Raw genomic sequence first — 27,639 nt, forward strand, 5'->3', positions numbered from 1 at the left:
TACATATATCTGATATGCACTGTCTGCAGCAGACCTAATCAGACACCTCCTCTCTGACTCTTCTCCTTTAATTCTAAGCTATACAATAATATTACAATAATGTGATTGATGACATGACGATTAACTATTGCCGATGAAATTCAACAAATGGGTGATTGTGTTTAGTGATCAAAATGTGCATAGACGATTTACCTATCCAATGCTATCACGTTTTTTTAACATTTTTTTTTGTAGACAATGTATAAAGTATGTAGTAGGTAAGTATTTGGCTTGGTTTATTAAATGGACTAACAAAAAATGAAAGTACCAACAATTTGTTAATATCAACGCTGCCTCTTGGGCGTATCAATTTCATTTCAAGAAAATCATTAAGATGATCAATCGCTCAGGATCAGTAGCAACTAGCCTGCCGCCATAGTTTAATTTGTCACTTTCACACTTGCAATAGCTTTGGTCAAAGACAAAAACAAATTGTTGTAAACTGGAGCTTTCAATGTTTGCACAACATTGTTTACAGTGGAGTTTTCTAACCAGGGATAATACGCATATAACCGAGCCATTTTCAAAAGCTTACAAAAGACACATTGTTTGAGGACCCTTTTTAAAATGGCTAAATAAAAAATAACAACGCTTTCGAACCTATCTGTTAATGAACAGCGAAAAAAGAACGTTCATCGATCTCAAACACATACCTTAATTTCAACCGAGTGATGTTCATTGTCAGTCAGACTACAGTCGGCGAAATTTTTTCTGTTTTCGATCTGTGCAGGTCCAGCACCATCGACCAGTCAACCAGATCCATCGCCACCACCTCCGCCACCAGCAGCAGTACCAGTGCTGCAGCCCCGAGCCAAAGTCTACTCCACGACGACGTTGCAGTGGAGCCCGGAGACCAACAACGGAGGCGAAGCTACGAACGTCGACGACGAGGCATCCCTCATCGCCTCGGCCGCCAGCCCTGTGTCCCCGCCCTTCGTTCGTGCCCCTATCGAGGACCGATCCAAGTACGAAAAGCTGGCCTTCAACGCCGACGAGGTCTCCAGCGACAGCGACAAAGAGAAACTCACCGGCGGCGAGGAGAGGACGAAGAAGAAGCGCCGCAGGGTCAAGGCTGTTCTTGACCGCGCCCGTAAGAAGGTCGTCGAGCAGCAGAAGCTGGGACCCCATCATCAACAACAGCAGCAGCAACGAACGGCTCAGTCCGGACTCAACAACGGGGTGAAGAGCTACGATTCTGACGACAGCATCGGTTCGGCTAGTGATCTGAAGGCCATGAACGACGAGGACGGACAGGCCGACAGGGACTACGAGGACGACGGGGACTACGACGACGAGCTGGACGAGGACGATAGAGACAAGATCGACGAGACCATCTCCGAGAGCGTGCGCACCTGCGGCAGCTCGGCCTATCACGCCGAGTGCGAGAGCGTAGCGACGCACGAGGAACCCGAGCAGCACAGGATGAGGAGGTTGAAGAGACATCATAACCAGCAGGTGCACCAGCAGCAGCAACAGAAGCTAGCGATCATCGATGCCGATCCGGTGGTGGGCCATCAGTACGGAGAACAGCCTCTGCTGCTGGATGACGAGTTGGACCCCGAGTCCAAGCCGGAACAGACACGAGGAGATCCTTTCGTCAAGCACCAGTACAAGCTGAAGCCGCTGATGATGAATAACGACAGCTCGTCGGACGAAGACGAGAAGCCAGAGCTTACTAGGGCGCCGCTGAAGAATGGGCTGTGGAAAGTGGAAGAGGACGTCTTTGCTATGGCGCCGTTTCCTCGGTCCAACAGTTCCAGGAAGAGCAGTGCCGCTGGAAGCAGAGACGAGAGGAACAGATCCAGCAGCCGGACGGACACGCCGAACAACCAACAGCAGCAGCGAACGTCCACCCCGGTCACGGCAAGCTCGCCAATCATCTCTGGCACGCTCGTGGATATCGGCAATGACAACGAGGAGCAGACACAGCAGCCACAGCAGCCGCCGATGTATCAGTTTGTAGTGCCAGCCAAGCCCGTAACTCCGCCCAGAAAAATGAGCTTCCAGCTGGAAGACTGCAAGGAGAAGGACCTCTTTGGATCTTCGCCTTTCGACTCCAGTGGCTTTAACAATCCGTTCGACAGCATGTCTAGCTACGCGGCTCCAGAGATACCGGTGAGCAAAGCTCAGGTAACGGCAGTGACCATTGTATCTTCGCCAGATCAGTACAACTCCCAGCAGCAGATTTACTTCCCGGCGATGTCGCCCACGGTCAAGTCAGCCTCGAAGTTCGGTGTTGTCACGGTTAACTCCGCAGTGCACAACAAAATCTCGATACCGCCACCGGCACCTCTGGGAGTGGCGACGACGATAGTGCCGAACGCGACGATGCGAAATGAAGAGCCCAAGGATCTGTTTGGTTCCATCCCCTTCGACGAGATAACTTCTCTGGCGCCGAGCAGCCTCGCTCAGCAGCAGCAGAGGCCGACCTCTCTGCCGCTCACTCAGTCGCCGACTTTCGTCGACAAGGCTCTGGGCACGATTCTGTCGAGCAGTGCCCAGTCAGCTCACTCTGCCCAGCTACCGCCCATCTGCAATCCGAATTACGGCATACCTGCACCTAGAATCACAAGGCTGGAGACACTGTCCCCCGATGTAGATATGATCGAGACCTCGCCCATGTCACCGGAACCTCTTGTAGCCCAAGACTCGCCGAAGCATAAGAAGCACCATCACGATAAGTCGTCGAAACACCAGGACAAGTCCAAGTATCACCTGATCAACGACAATCGAAGCGACAGCATCAATGTGCTGCCGAGCAAACTGTCGCATAAGTCTGGCAAAGGCTTGACCAAAAAGATGCCGAAGAGCAGCAAGAAATCGGCTGCCGTCACCGCGGGCTTCAGCAACATGAGCTTCGAGGACTTTCCCAGTGACGAGAACAACGATGACGGCTTGAGACACGTCGGCACGACCCGGGCCGCGTACGAGGTCATTCGTGAACCCGAAAAGAGATTCGGTTCGCTCAAGAGGAGGAGTAACCCATTCACCTGATGAACCAGAGGTATCGTCGATGTGCAGCTGTGAGCAGCTTTCGGTGGTTGTGATGCTTCACGAGAGATCGTAAAAGATATAATGGCATCATTCTTGAAAGTGAATAAGAAGGCAGAGATGGCGGAGGATAGAGATACAGTGTTATAAATTTTATATTCGGCATTTCGGGTTGCAGGCTCATATGCAGGCTCCTGGTTTGTACGATTTCTAAGTGAGTTTAATTTCACGTTGAAAAAAGATTACTCTGAGGTATTCCGCAAAAAATCACAACCCCGAGTTTTAAAAAGCTGCTCTCATTATTTTCGAGTGTAAGATATAATGATAGAGTCGTTTTTTTTTTATTTAGCTTCGGAAATACAAAGTCCGATATAGATTTACGGTTTTGTTTTCTATGCTCTAAGTCTGAGAATGGCTTTTTTCAATTCAGTAAGTTATAAAGAGGTATAGAAATCGAGTGTCGTTGTTTGTCGAGGAACGTATCGACCATAAATGTGTGAACGGTCGATTCGTAAACATTTTTTATTTTTTTATTGGATTAGTTATACTTTAGTAGTAATAAAAGAAAATTTTTTCGTTAGACATTTTTCTTTTATATAGAGAAGCACAATGACGCTCGATTTCGGCGGCAGTTTGAAAGATACCGAAAGTATTGACTCGATCGTTCCCCATAGAAGCATTTAGTCACTTCTCAACTTCTCTGTACGGTAGTGAACGCAGGTTGTTTATGTAACTTAGGCAGCTCGATACCAAAAACACAAAAAAAAAACTAAGAAAATAATGCGAACCTTTCAAATTTAATATAAATATACTGTTCATCAAAGGCAAGCATGTGCATCTATTTTTACAGCATACACGTTTTCAAAACATTTTTACATACTATTTCGATAAAAGGCGTGCTGGTCGTCGACTTCCATTGCTTGTAACTTTGATCCATCACTATAGAAAAGTGGAAACAAAACTAATCTACACTCTGCAATATGAATTATATGAATACTCAATTGTATACACGAGTCTCGCAAGGAAAAAAATAAAGGGACAAAGAAGTTCAGTTCTTTTGTGAAAATGATTTTTATCGTTGCGTAAAGCGAGGGAATAGAAAAAATCAACATACGTAGATTTTTTAGACAATAAACCGACAACTGTGTTGAGTGACAGAAAAAAGATGGTTGTGTAGCTTAAGACACCGCTTTGTCTAAAAATCGCCTTATCACAAAAGACTGAATCATTGTAACAATCCTTGCTTGTGACAGATTTCGCAACTGCAATATCTTCTAAAAAATTATCTCTGTTATGATTCATTACGTCGGGATATTCATTATATAGTATTTATGTTACAAGTAATGAAAAATTCATTTTCATTCATCATTACTGATGATACACTATTGAAAAAGGGCAACTGAACTGCATCAAATTGCAACATTTAGTTATTTGAAATACTTTTCTGGTACTTAAAAATAATTGATTTTATAATTTCGTATTGCTTACAAAGTACATAATTACATGTGCTCGCAATACCTGAAAACGATATAAAGACATTCGATATGCGTATTACAATAAGTTATTAAATTCAATGTCTCGAATAGTGCATACGCAATCGTGTTATTTAAATAAAAATCTGCTGACTATGGTTGCGGTGCTGCGCTGTATATTAGTACATACACGATAAAGATTTGTTTTCTATACATGCATTTGAATTGTGATAATTCCAAAGTGACAAATCTTTACTGTGCATATACATTCATTTTCTATTGATTAGTACAACAAGGTGCTAAGCTTTTTCTCATGTAATACTGTTGTAATTACGAGATCGTATATAAAACAAACTGTGAGATGTCAAATTAATGACAAAAGCCGTGTTTGCCTCACGCTTTTCGACAGAACCCTTTGTACGTAGATCGTACAAGCTTTTTTTTTTGATAAAAGATGTACATGAAAAGTATGTTTCATCTTTAGCGTGTAACTTATTTATTTCTATGTTTTCTTTTTATTCTTTAGCCGAAAGGAAAGGGCTTTGGACCAGGAAGATTCAGATATATTATATTCCTTTATATATTTGTATGACTAATAGGATTTTTTGATTCCCTAGTAATTTATTTATTATATTCGTTGATGACTTTCTGATTGTGTGTAAAAGTCAGACAATATTGTAAGCGAGTCTTATATAAAAAAAAATGCGAAATATAAATTATATAAATATATACATATATTTATGTAAAGTGATTATAGGTAGTAGACATATATGAAATTATTAAAATTAGGTGCCTTCCTTTATTAGATTAAAACTTGTATTATGTATCATATATTTTCTTTTAAAAGGGAGACTTTCATTTTGCGTATAAAATTTGGTTTTCTGGTGTGTGTGTGTATATATAGCGTTTTGCTTATACTTGACACAATCGAGTTGTGCTATAAAATGTTCTTCAGTAAAATTTAAAATAATTAATAGTCTTGTGCCAACGTTGCGTTACATTAGTATACGTTGATAAAATGCTAAACTACTCGAAATGTATCTTCATTGTAACGTAGAAAACGGAAATTAAACGGATTTAACGGATATTTTAATTTAGGTATTCGTTTAAACTTCTTTTATCTCGATCTCAGTGTTCGGCATTTAAAACCAGTTCAAACAGACACGAAGAGATGCTATTTGGTAATATTGATAAATTGATTATTAGAAATCTGTTATGAAGATTAATAATATTCTTGAAACTGAAACTAGAAGAGACTTACAAGATATTTCATAAAATTATATATTAACACAAAACAGTGGTATGCATATCTTTAATTATTATCGACTATTATACAAACTTTTCCCTTGTATGCCCAAAGTGTATCTTGCATAACGTATTTATCCTGTTTTAATAATATCCCACATTAATAACTCAATAATTTTCCTTCATCAAAAACTCCTCGAGTATTGTTTTAAAGGAAAGACTAAGTTATTAAGAGAATTATTCTTATCCATGGAATAATAACCGAATTCTGTACGTGAATTTCGTACATGCTAGATATGTCAATTGTATGTTACATACATCCGCATGGTATTGGTAAAAACTATACTATTTATATAAAATCAGTATACATTTAGTTCCTGTGTGATGATAAGCCAAGAAACAGTTATCGAGAAAAAATTACTTGTGAAATGGGCAGCTATTGGTTTCACGTATTACGTTTTTTTTCGTTTTTATTTGTTAACAATGGAATGATGATTTAAATATAAAGTTTTTATGGAAAATTGAAAAATTGCCAAAGATTGTTTTACAATTGAATGAAATAAAAAAGTTGTTAAAAATTATCCGCTTAAAACTTGTATTTAAATCAACATTACTTTAGCATGAACCTTTTTATACATACGGGAATAAACTTGAAATGATTTTATTTATAGGCGCGTGCTTAATACAGTCTAACATACAGTTTTTTCCCGATGCTCGGACATTCCTTTTGACTATATTGATCGTATTACTTATAGATAAAGTATGTTTTCTTAGATAGAAAGGTTTTGTTGGGTCTACATTGCTACCGAATTTCTGCCAATTTTCCAATAAAAAAATGTTTGTATCACATCTTAACTTTGTTACTTTGTATTTTGATTTATGGAATAATTAAAGCATTTATGTACAAGTTCATGCACGAATTTTCATATTTTTTCAAGGAAATCTACGTTCACGCAAACGCAGTACACTCTAACAAACTGATTACCTACAGCAAACAAAAAAATACTTATCTTTTCCTTTGATCCAAAAATGTATCGCATTCCAACACCTATTTTTACTAATTGCCAGAACAATAATCAATATATTTAATAAATAACAAAAATAAACGCCAAGAGAAAATAATTGGGTTAATATTATGTATAATCAAAATTACAAAATGAAAAACTATAAAATAAGCATTCGATAGCGCAATGAAAACATTTATTGCTTAACAATCCGTATTATAATAAATATGTAGCAAAAATCTCTGTAATCGACCCATCAGATTTTCTGCGTTTGCAGTTTAGCGTGCGCTTTTAGAAGCTTCTCTATGAAAATGAACGAGTGAGATGTCATTATTCAAGTGTGTTATCGTATTTGAGAAGATCGTTGCACACGCTATGTATTTTGATAATAGGCAGCATCCTTACTGTTATAGGCGTGCGCGACAAATGAAAATCGCTTTTGCGACTTTTCGAGCGTTGTTAATTTGTATTACGATTAAGTGTATGGTTAATAGGTTACGAATGCACTATTAATTACAATCACTCTACCTTATATGCATATATTATATGAAAGAGAAGAATTTATATGAATATATTATATTATAGAGAAGAAAAATGAAGGAAGGATAAATAAAGATTATTCTGTACACATGCGGGAGTTGGAGGGAGAAAGGCGTTTGATCTATAGACTCATAAGAGCGTGAAAGTTGATTTTTCGCGAAATTATTTTGTCTAGCTGCTTTTATCGAAGTACGAGGATAAAAATTGAACGAGGATATTTTTCATGGTCCAGTAGAGGCGTGTGTGTATACAAAGTCAAACATTATTGTATATTCTATATGTATAAAGTACAAAGCGCTGAGAAATAAACTGTATTATAACGTGAAAATCTTATCAATTATTGTACATCTTAGAACACTAAACTTGCTTCAATCAACATTCAATACACATTTTACAGTCCAAGGTATACGATACGGCGACATGATTACCTCTAATAAATCCACTCATAATTTTCTAATACACAACTACATCTGACTTCACAGCACGGCAGTAAATTAAAATTCATCATTTCGGTAACGAAGCAGAAGCGCATAAAATAATCTAGAGGCCGTCATCAGCAGCAGCACATCTTTTCGTTCAAGCTCTTGAATCTCTGCCTGGCCATGTTGATGTTGACGAGGAAGATCGTGACCCAGGAGAAGAAGTTGAGCCAGGACATGACGATAGCGAGCTGCAGGGCCAAACCCGTGTTGATGGCGTCGCTCCGTCGCCAATTGTTAGCGTCCGGCTGGATGTAGTCCATGAAGTCGAGGATGGCTCCGCAGCTCAGTCTGTTGTGGATCGCCTTGGGGAGAGACAAGTCGATCAGTGGACAATTTCTCGCTTTATTTTTCGCTGCCTGATGTTAGTTTTGTAGAGTCGAGTTATTACCTGCAGTTCCTGTCCCGTGGAGTTGAGGAGTCGAACCAGGTTTCGCCGGTACTGCTCGCAAGTCTTGTAGTAGCCGTCGGTGAGGACAACCGCGTGCGCCAGCGAGAGGCAGCAGATGAGGACGGCGATGAAGGCCGCGGGCATCCACTGCTTGCAGGGCGCTCGCTGTCTCGGCCCGATCACCACCACCTGGCCGTCCAAGCTTGTTCTGAATACGGACGTGCGAAAAGGTTAATTATTCTCGAACCGAGGCGATTCGCAGCCTGAACAAGAGATGCGCTACCTGCTGTGGCGATGCCTCGCCACGGCGAGGGCCCTTGGTTCGCTGAGACTCCTGGGAATACAGCTCCGGTAGCCATGATAGAATCCCAGGCCGATCCCAGCGATGATCGCGGGTATCAGTCCGAAGGAGCCGTAGTGGCAGAGCTTGACGTCGCCGCCCATGAAGGTGCTGAAGGTGTTGACCCCGTAGAGTATGCAGCCGCAGTCGAAGTTGATGCAGACGTCGAGGGTCCAGGCCCAGTGCTGCCAGGCCACGACGAGCGACGCCGCCGAGATGAGCGATGTCGCGGCCGAGGCTACGTACAGGACGCCCAGGACAGCCTCCGCTCGTGCCGGGTCCATCATACGGGTTTCGCTGACCGTGACGGTGTAGGCTCTTCGGTCCGACATTTCGAAACTACATCCTGCGCTCGCCGCGGCACTGGCTGTGGTAATCAATCATTTTGAAATCAGTCTCCAGATACGGGCGCGGGCGAGTATTTATCTCGCGTCGCTTCGAAACGCATCTTCGTCGAGTCTGCCTTGCTCCGAAATACCTGCTACACCGAGAGCGCGATCGACACTCGGAACAAATAAGCCTGCACCGAGAATAAATCTCGAGCCGCGGGACAATCGGCGCATCGCGCGCGTCAAACATTCGCAAACGGGCTCTCGGCCGCGACTGGCGCTTCCTTAAACCTTTGCAGCTGCGCGACTGATCCTCGAAAAGCCCGTGACGCAGCCTCTTGTCCAAATAACATAAAACTGCAGAATCCGTCAAGGTCGTCGTCTGGCCGCGCGTTCGCGGGCTTTTATAAATAGGCTCTGTTTGAAATTGACGATCGGACACGAGGAGACGCAGCGTTTGAGCATTAGCAGAGGCTGAGAGCTGTAGCGCGCACTTTTTCAGAGCCGCGTGTGCACCAAGAGTGCAGGGTAAATATTTTTCCGGAATCGGACAGACTCGAGGACGCGCGGGTATACCTCTATACGTACACGGGACTGACGCACGCGACGCTTTCGCGATTTCATTGGTTCGCGTGATCGAGAAATTATAGTTTCCGATTGATATATAGTCGGCTGACTATTGAAAGCAAACAAATTTGCGGATTGAGATAAGAAGGGCGAATCGGAAAAATTCCACCGCGGCATTTTTCTCTTGCAACTGCATAGACGGAGTCTATAACACTCGAATCGACGTCATCCTCCTTTTCACACCTTCGACTCGCGAGCCACGTCAGACACTTTGAACCTTTTAAATTACTCTCGCGCTGCTATTTCTCGCGGTCAGTCTTGCTCTGGCATTCGAGTATAATGCAACTCTTCGTTCGCGTAAACACAAACATATTTTTCGTAGTCGACTACTTTTTTTTTTTTTTAATTTTGTATTAAGGATATCACTTTACCGATCAATAGCTCTACGTCGTACTGTATAACCGCCCTAGTTTCCATCGCCAAAGGGCCTACACCACCGCACACTTATCTCACTAAAAGACGCTCATCGTCAAATATTTGCTCGACGTCACGCGCGCCGCGCGTCGAATTCCAATTTTCAAAGCGATCACACTATCGTCGCTGTCCACTATACCACTGATAACGCTGCAGCTGCATTCGGATTCTCGATATTGCATCAATCGAACGCATAGTGTTCTATCGCGCGAATCTGCTGCTTGTGCATCCGGAGCTGTTACGCTCGAGTTTATACTATACAGATGCGACAATTGGCGCGGAAAAATTAGCTATCTCTCTGCGCGTAATGCACCAACTGCTCGCGATGGTAATTATCGGCCGAACGACAAAGCAGTCGATCAATGACGACGGCTTAGCACTTGGATAGTCAAAACGCAACGAATAGATTAAATTACCTTTGTTGAGTTATTGCAGCGGCATTGGCGGAGAGTCTGTATTAGAACAGTGACTGCGCGGTGCACACTTGTTTCTTATCTTTCACGAGCGCGTGCAATTTGCGTGCAGGCAAGCAAATTTCACTTAAAAAAAAATAGGAGTTGGCGTCAATCGAATTTGCCGTGATTATACTACGAAATGAACGACGATCGCAATAATAATTATTGTTCGAGATGAACAAATAAGTGATTCATGCGTCAAAACACTGCGCTCGTTATCGCGATTGATTACAAATATATATGAGCTTCGCGATCGCACTCGGACAACGCGGCTCGATTTTTGGCACTATAGTCGCGATGTTTTATACATTGTATAGCGGGCGCCGCGAGCAGTCGACGAGGAAAGGTAAACAATGAAAAATTCATAGAGAATCGAATCAATTACCCGAAAGTAGATCATTAGATAAAGAGCCAAGATGCCATGAGTCACCTTCTCGACTTATTCATAAAATTTCACTTCCGCCACTCGCGTTTTCGGTTCTTTCATCGAAATCAATTACAGCGCGATAAGCCCACGTCGAAATATCGATTCATTCTTCGCAAAGCACGCAATCGATAAATCCTACTCACCTGATAATGTTCACCTTCTCTTATGTACTATACTGTACACAAACACAGTTTTACCGAAAACCCGACTAAAGCCTATACAGCAGTAGTGGATAGTTCGGTTGGTCGGACGGCAGACTCGCGACTACCTGCCGCGTGTGCAGCTTTCGAAGATCCGGGCTCTAGTAGGCATATTGAGATTCGAAAGAGAGCGCAGGCGCCTGATAAGCGAGTCGCGGCGAAGATAAGATTAGAGGGCCGCGATGGTATGAAAGAGAGAGAAAGAGAGCAGGTGTCGCGCGGCGCTTTCTATAATACCAGCTAAGCACGCAGGGGGCGACTGTTTGACGAGCGACTGACGCACCTATGCGAGGGAGTGCGCCGTTGCTCAAGACGCATTGCTCAACGATGAAAGCGGACAATGTGTAGACTTTGCGGTCGGTTTTCGAGTATTGATCATTACTTTTTACAATTTCTAAACATGTAATTTCAATAATTTTTTTACGTGCATACATTTTACATAGCTACTATTTACCAATTTCGCGCTCAATCTCTTAATTTTCTCACATTAAGTATTATGTCATTGCGCGAAGTCGTAAAGACCGAGTATTTGTCGAACTCCATGGGAATCAAAGTATCCTTGCAGGGCGAAAATTCGTACTTGGATATCAAGTGTATGAGTCCAAGTTTTGTCTGCATAAGTCCAAGCCTCATTCCTAAAAAGCAACATCGTATAAGATATAAAGTATGAATATTTTCTAATTAGGCGCACAGAGAACTTATACCAATGCAAATGCGCGGTCCGTCACCAAACGGGAAATAGGTATTGGGTAAGATATTTTTTTTATTTTCCGGAGAGAATCGCTCTGGATCAAAAATTTCAGGTTTGGGGAAATAACGGGAATCCATATGCATAGCCTGCATTGGAATAACCACCGGAGTTCCAGCCTTCAACACTAGCTTTGTTCCAGGGAGTTGGTAGTCGGCTTCAGTGTTTCTATCCAAGTACGGCAGAATTGGATACATTCTCAAAACTTCACTGATTACCATATCCAAGTACGGCAGTGAGGACATTATCTAGAATCGATAATATCATCATCATTAATGGATCTTTTTGTATAAATGAGTTAGCGACAAAGAAACCATGCTATCATACCATGTCGTAAGTTACTTTTTTGTTATTCGCGTCCAAAGTGTCTCGGATTTCCTTTCGCAACTTATCTTGTATAGTAGGGTTTTTAGCTAACTCGTATAAGCCAAACGACATGGTCGACGAAGAAGTTTCAAATCCACCAGTGAAGAATACTGCAGCTTGGGCTACCAAAGTGTCGCCTTCTAATTCTGAAAGAAAAAAAAAATACAAGCATTAGCGATATCTTTTTTCAAAGCTCACAGTTAACTTTTATACACGAATACTTACTAAACGAATTCTGGTTCGAATCAGACTCCTGTTCCTTTTTCAATCCAACTAATAAATCGATCAAGTCCGCTCGTTTGGCGCCACTCTGTATTCTTTCGTTAATAGCGTTCCAAAAAATATACCTGAGAAACTTTGTCGCGGCTTTTCCGAAAACTTCGAAACCGAAGACATTGACTAGAGTTGGAACTTGTAGTACGGCGAAGAATTCGAGATATCTTCGATAACTTCTGCCGAATATGTCTTTCCCTACCTTGCGTATCATGGCATCGGGATCTGTCAAGGAATTGAACTTCATTCCATAAGCAGTCAACCCAATGATGTCTGTCGTGAATTTGGAGCAGATGTCTTTGACTTCAATGTCCCTGCCGCTTCCTAAAATATTTTCATTTATACCCAGTTACACCGTATCCATTTAACATAGGTATAGGCGAAAATTTATTAATCATGCTACTGTACCCTCCAACTTCAGCGAATTCATATGGACGTCCAAATCCTTGTCGACTTCCAGTATCAAGTCGAACATTTTCTTGAGCCTCCCAGATGTAAATATCGGCGACAGTTTCTGCCTGATGTACTTCCACTCCGGATTGTTTACCACGAAAAGATTCATCGATCCGACGACATCTGTTTTCCTCGATGCGGCTACTCTATTGGGGAAGTTGTTGAAATCCTTGATCAGGACGTACTTAATCAGTTCAGGATCGCGGAGTAGCAGAAAAGGCTTGTCCAGTACGTAGTAACCGATGTAAGGCTCGTCTTCTCCGGCCTTGTACATATCACTCAGGAGCTTGATAAACGGTTTCTGACCCAGAAGGGGAGCACCGATATTACCGAACAAGGCCGTTGGTGGTACCTGTTTTATTCCTCGTTTTTGCCAGTATTTGAAATTTCTCGTGAAATACAAGTAAATACCGACGAGTAATGAGGACAGAAGTATCAGGCCATCGAGGCCCCAGTGATGCGTTAACAAGGCCATTTTCGGAAATTTCGAGCCTCGCGAGCGCAAGTCTTGTCTCTTCTTGAAATGGTAGATGTGATCAAAGTAATAACGCGATTGAAACTAAGCAACTATCCAAGGATCGTGTACATTTAACAGAAACAGAAGTTGACGAATCACGTAATTGTATCCTTCTGTGTTGCAGAAAAAAAGATGAGTAGTCAAAATGTACACCGTTTTCTTCAACTCAAATGTCACGTTTTTACTATTGCAACTCATTCTCACGTTTATTTGAATTGCTATTGATAAATGAAGTGTCGATTTGAATTTCTACTGAAAATGGAGCATTTTTCTGACACAGTATTTTGTCATAAATATTATACTGATCTAGACATCTTTTAAAAGATACATGTTGCATAAATGCACAAGTATCATTCAACGGACAATAATATTCTCGTACTTAACTATGGCACGTGCAAATTAATAATACGTGCATCCTATGTCGTCAATTCCTACTGAAATAATTTGGTGTCGCGAGTTACATATTTTATCATGTCATTCTGTGAGTCATTGCAATGACGTCAAAATTTTCGAAATTTTAAACAATTTGATTGAGTTGCACAACAGAATGATAATTGTGTAATTTATTGCTAGTTCATATTCTATTTTGAAAACAAAAGCAAATCGGCAATTTTAAATTATTTATTATTAATTAGTTTTGTATAAGCCTTTTCGATTGGTGCAAACAAATCATTGCATAGCGTAATTTTCGTCTCTATTATCGAATGGTAAAGTCTTGCACGCAGTACGTGTACTTGGGACTTCATTCAACAGATGGCAGCTCTAAAACGTTGACTCGAGTGATCCGATAATCATTTCGAGCACCGCACCATTTCAAAATACAACAGAAAAGAGTATGGAACCGTTAAAAATCAAAATATTAAAACGATTGCGTACCGCTGATTCGAGTTTAACAAACGTAACGCTTGCATCATATACTTATTGGGACTTTTCAATAAAATCAATAATCAAATAATATAATCGCATAGAAAAAACTAAAATTACGCGTAAAATTCCACGATCCTCGCTACGTCCTTCAAACTGTACCTCTCGCAGTACCCATCAGCAGTCGAATACAACTCCTTCGAATAGTTCGAACACGCGCACGTGCGCCTTTCCTATGTCCTGGGTTTTGAAACGTTACGTTTTGAAAGCCCGCCGAATATTGCATAGTACACGTTGCTGCTAAGGTTCGCAGTAAGTAAGTAAGTAAGCAAGCGCAAGACGAGCGAAAGAGACGAGAAGTAGTGTATGCAGGCAGGTAATAAAGTTGAGGGCCGGCAGCGCGCGGAATTGTTCTACCTCTCGTCGAGGCGCGCCTATAAGTGCTCTCTCTCTCTCTCTCTCTCTCTCGCTCTCGCACAGGTAGCTCGTTTACCTGGGCCTCCGCTGATTTAAGGGGCCAGTGCGCGGGACCAACGCACTTGGATGGGACGGCCATATACTCTCCACTCTCTCTTTCTTTCTTTCTTCCTCGCTCGTTCTCGAGGTTTTAACACTGGATGTTGGCACTCGGAACGAGGTCCTCTCCGATGAGCGCCGCGGCAAGTGCTTTTGTAATGCGTGACGATTGTCGAGAGGCTGGTGACAATGGTCTTACAATGGATGGTTTAATTTTCTGATAAAATTCGTTGATCAAGTCTCCCTCGGCACCAGCTCATTAGGGTTTGTCGAGTTCAAAATAAACAAACCGCGATTGACGACAGTGGCCTGTGCTTGTTTTTCTGCTTATAAGTATATGTATAAGAATAAAGGATTTGATGCAGCTGAAAAAGGTTATAACTACCTTCCTTTCGGCAGTCCGAGTGCCCCGACTTCGAGGAAAATTAAACGATTCCTCGAAAACGCTTAAAAAGTCCATTGAGGAGTCTCCGGCGCGTTGAAAGTCTGAATGAGTCTTGATTCTCTAGACTTGATAAGTCCATTGGTTAACCGCCGCTATACCGTGAAATCGTCGATTGGATCCATCTGCAGGGCCAGAAAAAAAAGACGCGTCAAATATATTCCAACTGTTTAAAAAATCTGTCATTGTTTACGAGTAGTGAAAAACATCACGACAGCAGCGGTCGTTAATTAACCTCAAAAGCAGCAGAGTCCAGTGAGGGCAACAAATCAATGACCAATTTTTCAACCCTAACCCCACCTCCGCATTCCACTTGAATATTTTCCTTCCCCCTGCGTCTCTCATAGCTCTCGCTCCCGAGCCAAAACACAAAACACAAAACACACCTCTATCTCCAAATACCTAATATACTCACCTCAAGTTTTCCCATCCAAACGGCGTCGATCTCACGGTCCATCGCCTCGTCGGCTATGCGCATACACAACACAGCCGCTATCGTCGGCGTTCATTGACTGCCCACCTCTCCCGGAAAGTCGGAACATCGCTAGTCGCTTTACTTTACTAGCCGGTCCACCTTGCAGCGGTGGCGGCGACGAGATTCGGAGAGGAGAGAGAGAGAGAGAGAGAGAGAGCAAGAAAACAGAAGAGCGAGTGAGAGAGAGAGAGATGGCGTTTTGCGGGGCGCGCGCGCGCCGGCAGTGAGGCCGCCCGAGAGACTCGAGGAGTCAGTTCGCTTGCGGCGCTTGCAGCGTGCGCTTCCCCTCTCGCGCGAGCCGCCGTCGCCGGTATACTTGTAATATATATTTGATGTTATCGTAGCTTATTATATTGTTGCAGCCTCGAACGAACGGCGAGTCGCGTCGAAAAGAAACGAACGAATTCGCGATCCCATTGGGCTCATTAGCTTAGGATGTCGAGGCAACCGAGTAGCCAAGGAAGAACCGAGTCGTCGTCGGCGCAGCAGCAGCTCATCGCTCATTCCCTCTCGATCTGATTTGTATAGAAGCTGGTGCGAAGTCGTCGTGTGTTTTGGCAGTCGATCGGTAATATTGATATTAATACGCGAGATTGTAGAGGGCATAATACAGTGAAGTGCGCGACGAGGGTGGTGGTGATCGATGGTGTCCGCGGGTGACTGACTGCTGCGCCGGCGACGACGAAGATGACTGGTGCTGCAGCGTCGAGGAGAGGAGGAGCGGCGGCGGCGGCGGCGATGCTGCTACTGCTGCTGCTGCTGGCCGTTCCCTGGAAGCAGGCGCTAGCCGCACGTGGCATCAAGCACCAGCTCAAGCAAGGTAGGTCCCTTTGTTATTGTTCTCCTTGTATACGCGATGGCGGGCAGGGTTGACGGGCTTTTAAAAATGACGAGGGTCGCGTGTCGCGCTCGTTAGACAAGACTTTCTGGAAAGTCTCGCTCTCTTCGCCTTCCGAGCTCCGAAGACCCGAACGAAAACGACGGGTTCGGCGAAAAAGGAAAAGAAAAAAAAAAAAAATTCCAAGCAATTTTTTTCAGTCTCACCCAATTACCGCGATACGGTCGCTCATATAAAAGGCTCGCTCCATTGGGTGGTCTCTCGCTCTCGCTCACGTAAAATTAGGGAAGCAGCGGCCGATGAATTCTTCCGCCGTATCCCCGTATGAAATACGCGCGTCTGGGGGAGAGCCGAGAGACGTCGGTCGCGCGGCGCAAGAGTGAGAGAGAGAGAGAGAGAGGAAGAGTTCGCCGACAGCAGCAGCAGCACACGGTAGCCGGCATACCGTAACGCCCGCTTCTTTGGCTTTATATTTAGCGACGCGAGACCTCGAGCGCTCGCGGACAGTGCGACTCGGCTTGCACGCGCTCAGACGCTTGACTGGATGAGAGGAGGATGCGCAACCCTCTTTTTTCCCCGGTCCCAGCGAAATCTCAACTGAGACGCTCCGCATTATGCAGTAATCCGCAGTGAGTCAACTCGGCAGGCGAGCCTGCGAGATAAAGCTCCATCGGATGAGGCCAGCTCTCTCCGAGAGCCGCGTTCGAATGCAAAGAAAATCAGCGACTGAGATTTTTCCTCTTCTCCGCCGCAAAGCCCTCTTCCTCGCGAATTTTTAGATAAGCCCGTAGCCGGGCATAAATCGAGGAGCTGAAAAGGGGAGAAACAAAAGGGCTCCCCGTATGCGCGGCAAACACGTTTTTAATCAGTTTTTCATTAGCGGCGCGCGCGACCGGCAGATAAGGATAAGAACGAGTTCCGATTTCGCGCGAGCTCGGGACTCGATAACGATCTCTCTCTCTCTCTCTCTCTCTCTCATACCCACGCGCGCGCCGGCTTGTAATCTTCTACTTCTTCTGCGGAGGGAGAGATCGATTCGGCCTCGCCCGCGTGTAAATGAGCGATCCACCTCGCATTCTCGCATTGTTTTTATGGCTTGTAGTCGACGATGCTTTCACACGCGGCGCGAGATATGAATTCTTGAAAAAAATCCAAATTTTATGTACAGCCCAGTCGATGCTCTCTTTCTGCCGCTTGTTCGTTCGCGCGCCGATACACGAGAGAGAGAGAGAGAGAGAGAGAGAGAGAGAGAGAGAGAGAGAGAGAGAGAGAGAGAGAGAGAGACAGTGAGTCTATAGCGTGCGCAGTGCATACGGCAACTTGTTTACGAGGCAATTAACGAGGTGCTTAAAGGGCCCCGACGACCGCAGCCGCCGAACTCGGACTTGACGCCGCGAATTAAAGCGTAAACCGAGTGTCCGATCTCTCTCTCCGTACTTATTCTTTATTCTCTCGCGCGAGATATTTCAGAATTAACCGCGACGCCTTCGTTATCGCGCGCTTGTGTCGGTGTATATAGTAATAAGGATGAAAGGGACGAGCTGCGATGGGAATTTACATTTCCAGGTGGGATGGGATTTGGCGCAGTGGTGCGCCTCGCCAGTGGGATGTTCGCAAGCTGCTGCCGATGAAAGCCGTTGATTATTTGCTCATCGATCTCCTTTTGCCTGGTGGCCTCCTCCAACTGCGGGGAGTGAGATATCATAAGTGCCTCTAGATTTCGAGCGTGTAATTCATCGCCGCCTTGTCCGCCGCCTTGTCCATCGATGCTGATTTACAGCTCCTCACGCGCGAATAGCCCAAAATTTTCAATTATTCAATGAGCGAGTCTGAATGAAAATTGCCGAGTCTCTCTCGCGAGAGCTATAAACGTCCCGACGCGAAGCGAAACACGTGACGAAACGGCGCTTTTAATGGCGCGAGCCCTTTTGCGCTATATATCCTCCCTTTATGCTCTCTCTCTCTCTCTCTCTCTCTCGCGCACTCTCTTGCAGCAGTCCGACGGCGGCGGCTTTAATTTTTGGAAATTAATGTCTGCCGGATTGTCTAGTCGCCGTCTGCAGCGCGCCGCAAGTGCCTTTCTCGGTACACCGCGCGCGCTCTATAAATACGGACGAGCCGCTTTGTTGGCGCGCATACGGCTCTCTCGCGTATACCACATTTGTAACAGGTTATTCCTACCGTTATCTCGCGTGCGAAAATACGATTTCGGGAGATTTATGCGCGGCAGCGGCTTATTTTAATTTTTGTTTCTTTTTTTTTCTTTTTACGCATCGATCGCGGATGAATTATACGAGATACGTTTCAATTAAAGACGCGAGGGGAATCGGTCCAGCGCGCCGCCGAATCGACGGCTAATATATTCTCGGAAATCATTACGGCTCGCACTCGAGCCTCGCAGCTCACGTGTGCAGCTAATTCGATAGTAATGCCCGAGAATTAAACTTCTCTCTGTGCTGCTCTCGTGTACCGCGAATATTCTATCAAGCGAGCTAGCGCGTGGTAGTATGGTACAGCGGCAGCTTTCTGACCCCAGATGCATCAGACTTCCTCTCGGTGCAGTGCGCACACACACGCACACATGCTGGGAGTCATGGACAGTATGGTGCGCGGTCAGGGTCGACTCGTGCGTTCGTTCGTTCGGCTCATGCGCGCGCGAGCGATAATTTTAGCGCGCGCGCGAGCTGCATCTGTTTTTTCGCCCGCGTACACGCGCGTATGTGTGAAATTGCCGAGGGTCGGGGTTCTCTCTCTCTCTCTCTCTCTCTGTGTATATAGTACCGCGTGTATCGAGGGAAATATTGTTGAAACAATAATCTTTTGATCTTTAAATACACGTGTGCGCGCGGTGATTCATGGGTTCGGAGATTTCGCCGGCGGTTGTGTTCATTGGGTTCTGCAATCGCAGTTTGGATTGATTTTTTATCCGCCGCGAGAAGCTGTAAATAATTGCGAACAAGCACAGGCTTCTTCTGCACGCCGGCGTCTTTATGGGTGGCGCATGGATGCAGCTAGTTATCCGCGCGAGAGCGGCGCATGATGTTGGCTTGATTATACTTTATACTGGGAAACCGATCGTGCGCGCGCGGCTCTCGTAATTCACTCTCTCGGGACAGCTTCTGCACAGATCTCTGCCATTAGCGATTTTTTTTTTTTATTAATCCCCCGCTCTAATACCGCGATCACGCGTCGGAGCACTTTCTTCTTATCCGCGCGCAAAAATTCGGGAATTCCCTCTCTCTCTCTCTGCAGCTCGTGGACAGGCGGTGATGTTTCTATCGCGCGGACGTGTACCGCACTTAAAAATTTTTGTAGCCGTCTGTCTCTCGCTTGCAGCCCGCATAATTATCTGGAAAAAGTGAGAGATTTTCTTGCCGCGCGAGCTCCTCGTTCGCATCCGAGGCACGTCCTCTCTTAAACGCGTCCGTGTAGGATTTAAATAATTCAAATAAGAGCAGAAGGTGTCGCCGAACGGGCCGAGCAATTCGAGAATGAGATTATTTCGAGTGCCGATCGCGGCAGGAACCCGAGAGAGAGAGAGAGAGAGAGAGAGAGAGACTCGCCTCGATCCGTTAAATGATTTAAATTCAGCGACGTATTATTGCGTTTATACTCGCGATATTTTTTCTCTCTCCGGCACTCTGCTGCTGTCGGAGTTAATAGAGGCGATCTCGCAGTGCATGACAATAATAAAATCAAGGAGTTACGATGTATGCTTATAAAGCGGGTATTAACTCTCTCTCTCTCTCTCTCTCTCCGAGTCGAGTCTAATGTCCGTGTTTAACGTGATATCGGGGCTACCGTTTTCGCTCCGCTCGTTGGCTACTTCGCCACGCCACTCTACACTGCACTGACGCGTGTATACGTAGTTTAATAACCGACGGCTTTCAGACTTACTCGTTAATCCTCTCTGCGGAATACCGATGAAACGCGTCGCTGGCCAGACTGACTCTCGGAGTTCGCACATCGCTGGCTAGAACCAAGCAATATACGTCACGCGCTGCGGTCTGGCGTTTTTCATTACCGCGAGAGCATGGAACCAAAGCAGCTACGCTGCACTGCACCGCTGCGTACTACGACATTGCGTATTTAAAAGTTGCGGTCTGACTCTGTGCAGTATTCCAATGCTCGCGGCCGGGATCGCTCCTCGAATAGTTTTCTCGACCCTGATCGAACGACGAGAGTTTCGGATTACTGGGTCAGCCTGACCGCCGCTACTTTGTCCGATTTGCTTGTTATGCTCATTGCGGAGATTCGTCATAGCATTAAGTAGATCTGATGGAATTGCATGGAACACTGCGAAAAAGTGTCTCTAATCCGCATTCCGTTGGATTACAACGCCGTGTCGAACGAAGAAAGCATATGAATACAGGTATATACAAGCGGGGGAGAGGAGGGCGGGTAAAATAATGGCGCGATAATGAATCGTTCGAGATCGTTTTGCTTCCATTGTTTCGCTCTGCGGCTTTGCCACGGCTCTCGTAATGCCGAGGCCTCTGTGCGAGTGTGTGTAGGACCGAGAAAGAGAGGCGGGTGACACTGTCGGAAGGAGGAATATTACGAGACACCGCGGGGCTTCTTCTTTATGGGGCCCCTGCACTCTAACTCTTGCGTATAAGGGACGCGCGCGGCTACCTGTTGGATTTTTTCTTTTGCTCTGCCGAATAATCGGCCGGAGTTTGTTTGATTAAGCGGAGGGAGGTCCCGTTCCCGGTGTTGGTTCAGCGTTCCGATGGGGCGCGATTAGGAATATTTCGTGATTCTCGTTTTATGGATGACTTGCCTTTTACGGAATCAAATAGGCGCGCGCAAGGGGTTCGAAGAATGCAAACAACGTATCGCGCAATGACGACATGCACAATATCCACTTCACGCGGCACATCGGTAATGCCAACCTTCATCTGTCTGTGAGAAAGAGAGAGAGAGAGAGAGAGAGAGAGCGCGCGAGTGCTGGCGTCCAATCAAGTACATTATTTACACCGCTCGTAAACACAAATGTTAACCCAGCGAGACAGGCGAATAATTATCGGCAATAGGCCCTCTCCTCTAATAACACTCATTAACGAATAAAATAAATCACCTCCAGAGCCACGCATAGGCAACGCCGCGGCTCGTCTACTACAACACACTGCCTGTGTGTGCCTATATTACAAACTCTATCTGCTCTCTATCCCACGAGCGCTTGCGCTTCTGCAGACAATGGCGAGGTCGATTTGGCCAATTTCACTGCCATCACCTACTCTTCTTCTTCGCTCTCCGCTTTTTTTCCTCTCTCTCTCTCTCTCTTGCGCGCGAAGCGGCGCTTTTGGGATATAATAATGTCGGCGCTGTGAGGCTAATGCAGTTTGGCCCCCGGCGAGGCTCGCGCGCGCGCGCGCGCGCCTGTGACATAGGATCGCGTTCTTGAATGAACGAGAAGGAGAGAAGAGGCGAGGAGCGAGAGAATTAAGAATGGCGTTCGATGTGGGTGAGACGCGGACGGTTCTCTGTGTTGACTCCTTGATTTCCTTTTAATTATAGAAGCTGACTGATATGTGTGATTTCGTATGTATAATGACTCGACGATAATCTCGAGACTGGTTCGTTGCGTAAAGACAAATCGCTGATAATTGGCGCGAACAAATTTTTAGACACACGCGCGAAAGCCACCAATTACCGCGGACTTTCCCAATTACTGCGCTTATGCGCGATCGTAACGCGCTAAAAATGTGCTAAAAGAAAGTCTGCTGTGCTGCCTCTTGCGTAAGGAGGAGCCCGTTCTTGTCTCTGTGTATACGCAGCGTAATTAATTTAATCGAAATTGCCGAAAACGTACGCGATCGAGGAGGAAAATTGAATCTCTTGAGAAAAATTACGTAAACCGAGCCTCAAACTAGAGTTAAGAACGGAGCAGCAAAAAAGCTCAAGGTAGAGCGCGAGAGAGGGGCACACAGGGAAAGGGACAGGAAGAAGACGAGGAGAAAGAGAGCGACGCGCTAACTCTCTTAAAATAATGTAATGTTATTTTTACGCCGGATTTCGGAGAGTCTCCCTCTCTCTCTCTCTCTCTCGCTCACTCGGACTCGGCGCGAATTTTTATTGCTCTCGTTTCGCGCCTGTATCAAGCCCGTGACCTGTTAATCTTTCATTGCTTCCTGTTTCGCGCGAGTAGTAGGCCGCCGAATTTTCTCAACGATTATAACGACTTATTAAAGGCCCTCGAAAATAACCCGCAGCGCGAGGAGTGAGTTACGTGGCAAATTTTTAATTGAGATGGATCCTCTCGCGAGAGAGCCGCCTTATTCTGGCGTTATTACTGCATAATTCGCTCTGGCAGCCGCGTCGGGAGGTTATTATTGAAATTCGAGGAAAAAGTCGTTTTTACCGCGGAGAAAGAGCTTTTCCCACCCGCGATGATTTATTAATAAGAGCGCGTCGGGCGAGTAAACAAGTGTTCGGTAATTTTCGGTAAGAACCTCGCAACTCGATAATAAATCGCTCTCGTGAGTTGCGCACACCTTATACGGCCCTCGAAATTGGGTATTAAACATACACCTTTTGCGCAAGGAATAATCGCTCGAGCCAGTCGATTAGCCTATTGTTTCGATCGATATTTTGAAGGATTTTTCCGAAGGTAAACACAAAACATAAGAGACTGGCTGATTGCGCTACTTTGTTGTTACGCGCGTGTGTGTGTGTGTGTGAATCTCGGAATGATTTACGAGCTCGACAGAGTCAGCTGCAGAGTGCCTTGATCCCTTCTTCTTACGGCGCGGTGGGCGTGACGTCTTCTTTTCTCCGGACAAACATTCCGTTGACGCATTCGACTTTAATCCAATGGCTCTCTGATGATCTACAGCAGTAGGAAGTCTCTCGAGGCTGTTCGACGAGGAGAGCTCAATCGAATCGCCACTGTATTATACCTGCGTGTGGGAGCGCGGCTATTATGGCTCGCGATTGTGTTTATACGCTTATAACGAGGGGGCGCACGATGTGTATGCTCGAGAGAGAACGAACGTTCATTGCCGGAGACGGGGAAATTAAAAAATTCAGCGAGTCGGGTCAAATAAAGCTAATTCGCGAGTAATATCGTCAGCCGTAAATCCGCGTAACCGGATATTATTTTGCGATATTAAGATCCGCGCTTACGGTCCGCTAATTTACGCATCCCCCCGTGCGCGCCGCACTTACGAAAGTAAATAATTACAGCTATTTCGTCCGAAAGCGGAAAATAGCCAGCAATTTTCCCGGTATTTGATGACTCAATTATATATCACTTGGCTGCTATTTCTGCATCTGCGCGCAGCTCCGACTCTTTCCGCGACTGCAGTGCTATGCGGTGAACCGTTTGCCTTAAATTGTTCGTTTTTATGGCATTTGTTGCCTCTCGACTCTCTCGTGAGAGTTTGAGCAGCGCACACGCGAAACCGTCTCATCGTTCGCATTCGCCACTTTTCCTCGAGAGTTTATCATGCCGGTGGTACGCGCTGTACAATCATCGCATTCTCCTTTTGTAGTTCAAAAAAAAAAAAAAAAAATAAAATAAAGCCGAACAGTTATAACTGAACTTTATTCCACGGAGGTCAGCGCGAAAGCGAATTTGAATCTCCCGGCGCGGCGCGAAAAAATAAATACGACGACTTTTGCTGCTGGCTGCTGTGCCGAGAACCCGGAACTAGGCGAACTTCCAAGTGCTGTGAATAGGCTAGGTAGGGACACTGCAATTAGGTGAAGATCGCTCGCGGTAATTACGGGCAGGGCAGAAAGACGAGCTTTGTGCTTCGTCTTTTCTCCTTCTCACTGCTTCTTCTCTTTCTTCGGCTGAAAATTGCCACGTTTTTGCCGACTCCGCGCTCTCGCTTATGACGATGCTCGCGGGCGCGTGCTGAAAAACGCCCCGATTTTCCAGACCACACTCTTGGCTCTGCTGTGTTTATACAGTAGTTCAGAGCTGTGCAAACAAAAACGAAGCAACGCAGCCTCGCAATTCATCCGAAATTCAATCGAATCTCGTCGCTCGACTGCGAAACGCGATCTTGCGCGCATCTGCGCAACTTCCTCACCCTTTTCGTCCTTCGCAGCGGCGGCGGTCCTGTTGAGCTCGTTTCATTTCCGGTGCGCCGCGCGTATAATAAGCGCGAAACACGAGACCTCGACGGCATACTCTCCTGTCAGACCTTCAATTTCGGAGTGTTTCTAAAAATACCCGCGCACTATATTCGTTTTTAGGTAACACAAATATATACTTAAGCTCGGCTCGCCGGCAAAAAAGTCCTTCTCGCGCGCTGATTGCTACTATGCGCGCGCGCTTGTATTTCTGGAAGAGACTTTTTAAATATAGCCGACACCTCGCACAGGATTCAATCGACGTATACCGACGCGTATATATAATTAAGTAGGCCGCGCAGTGCGCGCAAACTTTTGATTTACAGTCGTCTCTAGCGCATAAATCACTGAAAACTCTCGCATACAATTAATAACGATCTCTCGCATTATTCAGCGCGCGAAAACGTGTGTCGAACCCGATCGTTCTCAGCGCGATCCATTTATCCTCGTAGTGGCACTGGAGACCTTATCATTGAAATAAACACGTGTAAAGAGAGGCGGCTCCTTAAAACGAGCGAAAGTCAGTCCGCGGAAACGATCGTCGTACAGACGACGCCGATAAGCATCTCCCGCCGCCGCCGCCGCCGCCGCTCTGTCGGTCGTATTAATTCGAAATTACACGCGGCGCGAATTCTTCTGCTCAAGGATCTCTCCCTCGTCGTACGTGTCTTTCGATTCGTCTCGACGGACGTTGACATCGGAGTATAGGCTGCGACACCTGATTACGATCTGCGTCTCATATAAGCAGTCGCAATTCATTCAACTCGGGGGGACGATATTCACTTCGCGAGCGTTATAATTTTCAGATACTACTACGGCACACGAGCTCGCTTTCGCTCGCGCCGGTTGCAATTTGTAACTCGGTTACGCGATCTGCGACTACGCGTACATGCACATTATACAGCCGTAAGTAGTTTTCTTCGAGGGCAGCTAATGCGCGAACATAGACGCGTATAATTGCAGCCACTTTGAAACGTCAGCTTAACGACGGGAATAAACACAGATTGATAATGGTTTTCTCGGAAGGAAAAAAAAAACCGCATCGACTGCAATAAGCAGTGTAAACAAAACGTACGCGAAGGCGTCCCTTTTTCTCGCACTGCGCGCACGCGATTATTTCGGTGCGCGCAAGTCGAAATTTCGAGCACTTGTTTTTTGCGCGCCGACACTGCCCCGTCTTCTTTTTTGCGAAGCTCCTCTCGGAGACGAGGTCCGTAATTATCGGACGGCACCGAACGTAATTGCACGGCGGCAGGGAAAAAAGTCTCCGGGAAATGACACTTTTATATATCCATATATATTTTTTGATCCTCGAGAGACGAGACGAGAGATGTTATAGAAAGAACAGCTACGAAGACTGGATGCAGTGTATTATAATGTGGAATTAATGCGCAGTGACGAAACGGCAGCGTTTTCCATGAGAATTTTTTGCGGCTATTTGCGGCCCATAAATTGCCCAGCCTTCGATAGCGCTCTCGCGTTAGACAGTCGCGGCGGCACAAAAACAACCCGCGCCGCGCGGAGCATTAGCCCTAGATTCGCATATAATGACGGTATAAAATTGTAGAGCGGATTTTCTCGCGGCGGGCGCTGTACATAACGCTCGTAATTATGGAACTGCCGACAGTGTGATTATCGAAGGCGACAAAATAGATGGCGTGGATCGAGCACAGCCATAGAGATAGGAGGGAACCTGTTTCTTATGCGCGCATAACAGCCGGGATCGATTCTCGTAATATATGAACGCGATCTTTCGATATAGATAGAAAGAATTGCTCGCGCTTTTTCATTCTCCCGCGCGTCGGTATACACAACAAAGTCGAAAGCGATCGTTCAGCAGTAGAGCGCAGGAGTCTTCGCATATAACGCTAGTAGTAGGTGATTAATGACCACGTCTATACTCGGTGATTTTCTGCACTTCCTCTTTTTTCCCCCCGAACACAACACACACACACACACGAGCCAGTCTGCGCTCTCCGGCTCGCTGCAGACGAGGGATAATCGTACGTACAAGACACTAGTCGCTGCTGCTACTGCTCGTTGTGCAATGATCGTATCTCGAGGGAGAGCACGCGGCGATTACCACGCGACCGGTGCGCTCATAATGCTTTTTAGTCCGCACGATTTTACCTTCGGTAGCCCCTTATACGGCGCCCGAGCTTTATTGAAGCGCTTTCCCTCTCTCTCTCTCTCGCACCGCAAGACACTTTTCCACGCGCGCACTCGAATAACTTCCTTTTGCAGAGCTGTTATCGGCAGGCGCTTGAGTAATGCCGGGAGAGATATAGGCGCGGTACGCTGGCTGAATGGGCTGTAAAAATCCTTGCAAAACAGCGGATTAAATATCTTGTTTAACGAGCCGTCCGATATATCTTCGATCGAGATATCGTGATCTACGCCGTCGATCCTTGTGGATTTTACGATTTTCGCCGGATCGATGAAACGGAAGAGAGAGAAAGTAAATAAGCGTCTCGTACATCAAACGCACAAGCGATCTCTAATGAATACAGATTCGAGCTTAATACGCGCCTCTCGATTTCCGCGCGCGGAGAGCGATTACGAGTTAAGGACAATATATCCGAGAGACTGAAGGCGCAAATTAAATGACGCGCAACAAGCGCGATTAATCACGCAGGGGATCGAGCGAACGATCGGCTGAAATATTCATTAGATCCATCAAGCCTCTTATAAATCTCTCTTTGCTCTCGCGCATATCGTATGCATAGCAGCGATTTTCAGAACGGCGTTGTAGTTGCGCATAGTAGAGCGACACTCGATCGTTTAACGAGCGCCGACTCGCGAGATCTTATCTCTGAATTATCCCCGCGGTTTAATTGACGCTCTATAACCCGCGCGGCTTCAATTAAATGGAAAACTTACCGTTAATCCGAATACGCGACTGAGAACAGTTAGCCGTCATTTTACGCGAGAGCAACTTTCATCATCGGCAGCAGAAGCATCCTCTCTCTCTCTCTCGCCAATTATCCCGGAACAACGGCGCAGCAGCGACAAAAAGAAGTTATACGCGCCGGTCCTCGTGTCGGGTAGCCTGCTGTACACTCTCGCATTCATTCTCCCCGGCGGATGATATACGATCTCGCGGGCGAAA

The 27,639-nt window shown here is 45.7% G+C and overlaps 4 protein-coding genes across 13 annotated transcripts in view; 2 read left to right on the forward strand and 2 right to left on the reverse strand.

The window, feature by feature from the left end:
- Window positions 1-7,619, forward strand: part of LOC100118474 (AP2-associated protein kinase 1) — a 17,464-nt gene extending 9,845 nt beyond the window's left edge. For 3 of the 4 annotated variants that reach the window (XM_031924239.2, XM_031924241.2, XM_031924238.2), the window contains one exon: window positions 770-7,619. In XM_031924239.2, the coding sequence (XP_031780099.1) occupies window positions 770-3,033 (2,264 nt within the window). In that variant the 3' untranslated portion in view covers window positions 3,034-7,619. The remainder of the gene's footprint in view (window positions 1-769) is intronic. The other variant, XM_031924240.2, reaches the window with a different exon arrangement.
- Window positions 6,204-27,639, reverse strand: part of LOC100118396 — a 24,522-nt gene continuing 3,086 nt past the window's right edge. The window contains exons 1-6 of one of the 6 annotated variants that reach the window (XM_032597574.1): window positions 15,548-16,427; window positions 15,076-15,257; window positions 14,668-15,013; window positions 8,445-8,868; window positions 8,162-8,369; window positions 6,926-8,075 (exon numbers count right to left, since the gene is read on the reverse strand). In XM_032597574.1, the coding sequence (XP_032453465.1) occupies window positions 7,845-8,075; window positions 8,162-8,369; window positions 8,445-8,833 (828 nt within the window). In that variant the 5' untranslated portion in view covers window positions 8,834-8,868; window positions 14,668-15,013; window positions 15,076-15,257; window positions 15,548-16,427 and the 3' untranslated portion in view covers window positions 6,926-7,844. The other 5 variants (XM_032597575.1, XM_001602322.6, XM_016982323.3 and 2 more) reach the window with 5 other exon arrangements.
- CYP6AQ8 (cytochrome P450 6AQ8) lies at window positions 11,336-13,354 on the reverse strand. Its single transcript, NM_001172526.1, has 5 exons — window positions 12,749-13,354; window positions 12,293-12,664; window positions 12,029-12,213; window positions 11,658-11,949; window positions 11,336-11,588 (listed from the first exon to the last, which is right to left on the reverse strand). Exons 1-5 carry the CDS (start codon window positions 13,266-13,268, stop codon window positions 11,419-11,421), a joined length of 1,539 nt encoding a protein of 512 aa, NP_001165997.1. The 5' UTR covers window positions 13,269-13,354; the 3' UTR covers window positions 11,336-11,418.
- The window catches only part of LOC100118105 (laminin subunit alpha-2), an 81,144-nt gene continuing 69,369 nt past the window's right edge, over window positions 15,865-27,639 (forward strand). Inside the window, exon 1 of one of the 2 annotated variants that reach the window (XM_031924214.2) lies at window positions 15,865-16,427. In XM_031924214.2, the coding sequence (XP_031780074.1) occupies window positions 16,295-16,427 (133 nt within the window). In that variant the 5' untranslated portion in view covers window positions 15,865-16,294. The remainder of the gene's footprint in view (window positions 16,428-27,639) is intronic. The other variant, XM_032597531.1, reaches the window with a different exon arrangement.

This window comes from Nasonia vitripennis, chromosome 2, assembly GCF_009193385.2.
Source record: "Nasonia vitripennis strain AsymCx chromosome 2, Nvit_psr_1.1, whole genome shotgun sequence".
Classification (NCBI taxonomy): Eukaryota; Metazoa; Arthropoda; class Insecta; order Hymenoptera; family Pteromalidae; genus Nasonia; species Nasonia vitripennis.

What these genes read in the sequence shown, in the direction of transcription:
- CYP6AQ8 (NM_001172526.1), bottom strand. Translation starts at nt 13,268, where the DNA reads ATGGCCTTGTTAACGCATCACTGGGGCCTCGATGGCCTGATACTTCTG. An exon ending in AAAAAGTAACTTACGACATG is followed by an intron (nt 11,950 to 12,028) that starts GTATGATAGCAT and finishes TATCGATTCTAG; the next exon opens with ATAATGTCCTCACTGCCGTA. An exon ending in CGGACCGCGCATTTGCATTG is followed by an intron (nt 11,589 to 11,657) that starts GTATAAGTTCTC and finishes GTTGCTTTTTAG; the next exon opens with GAATGAGGCTTGGACTTATG.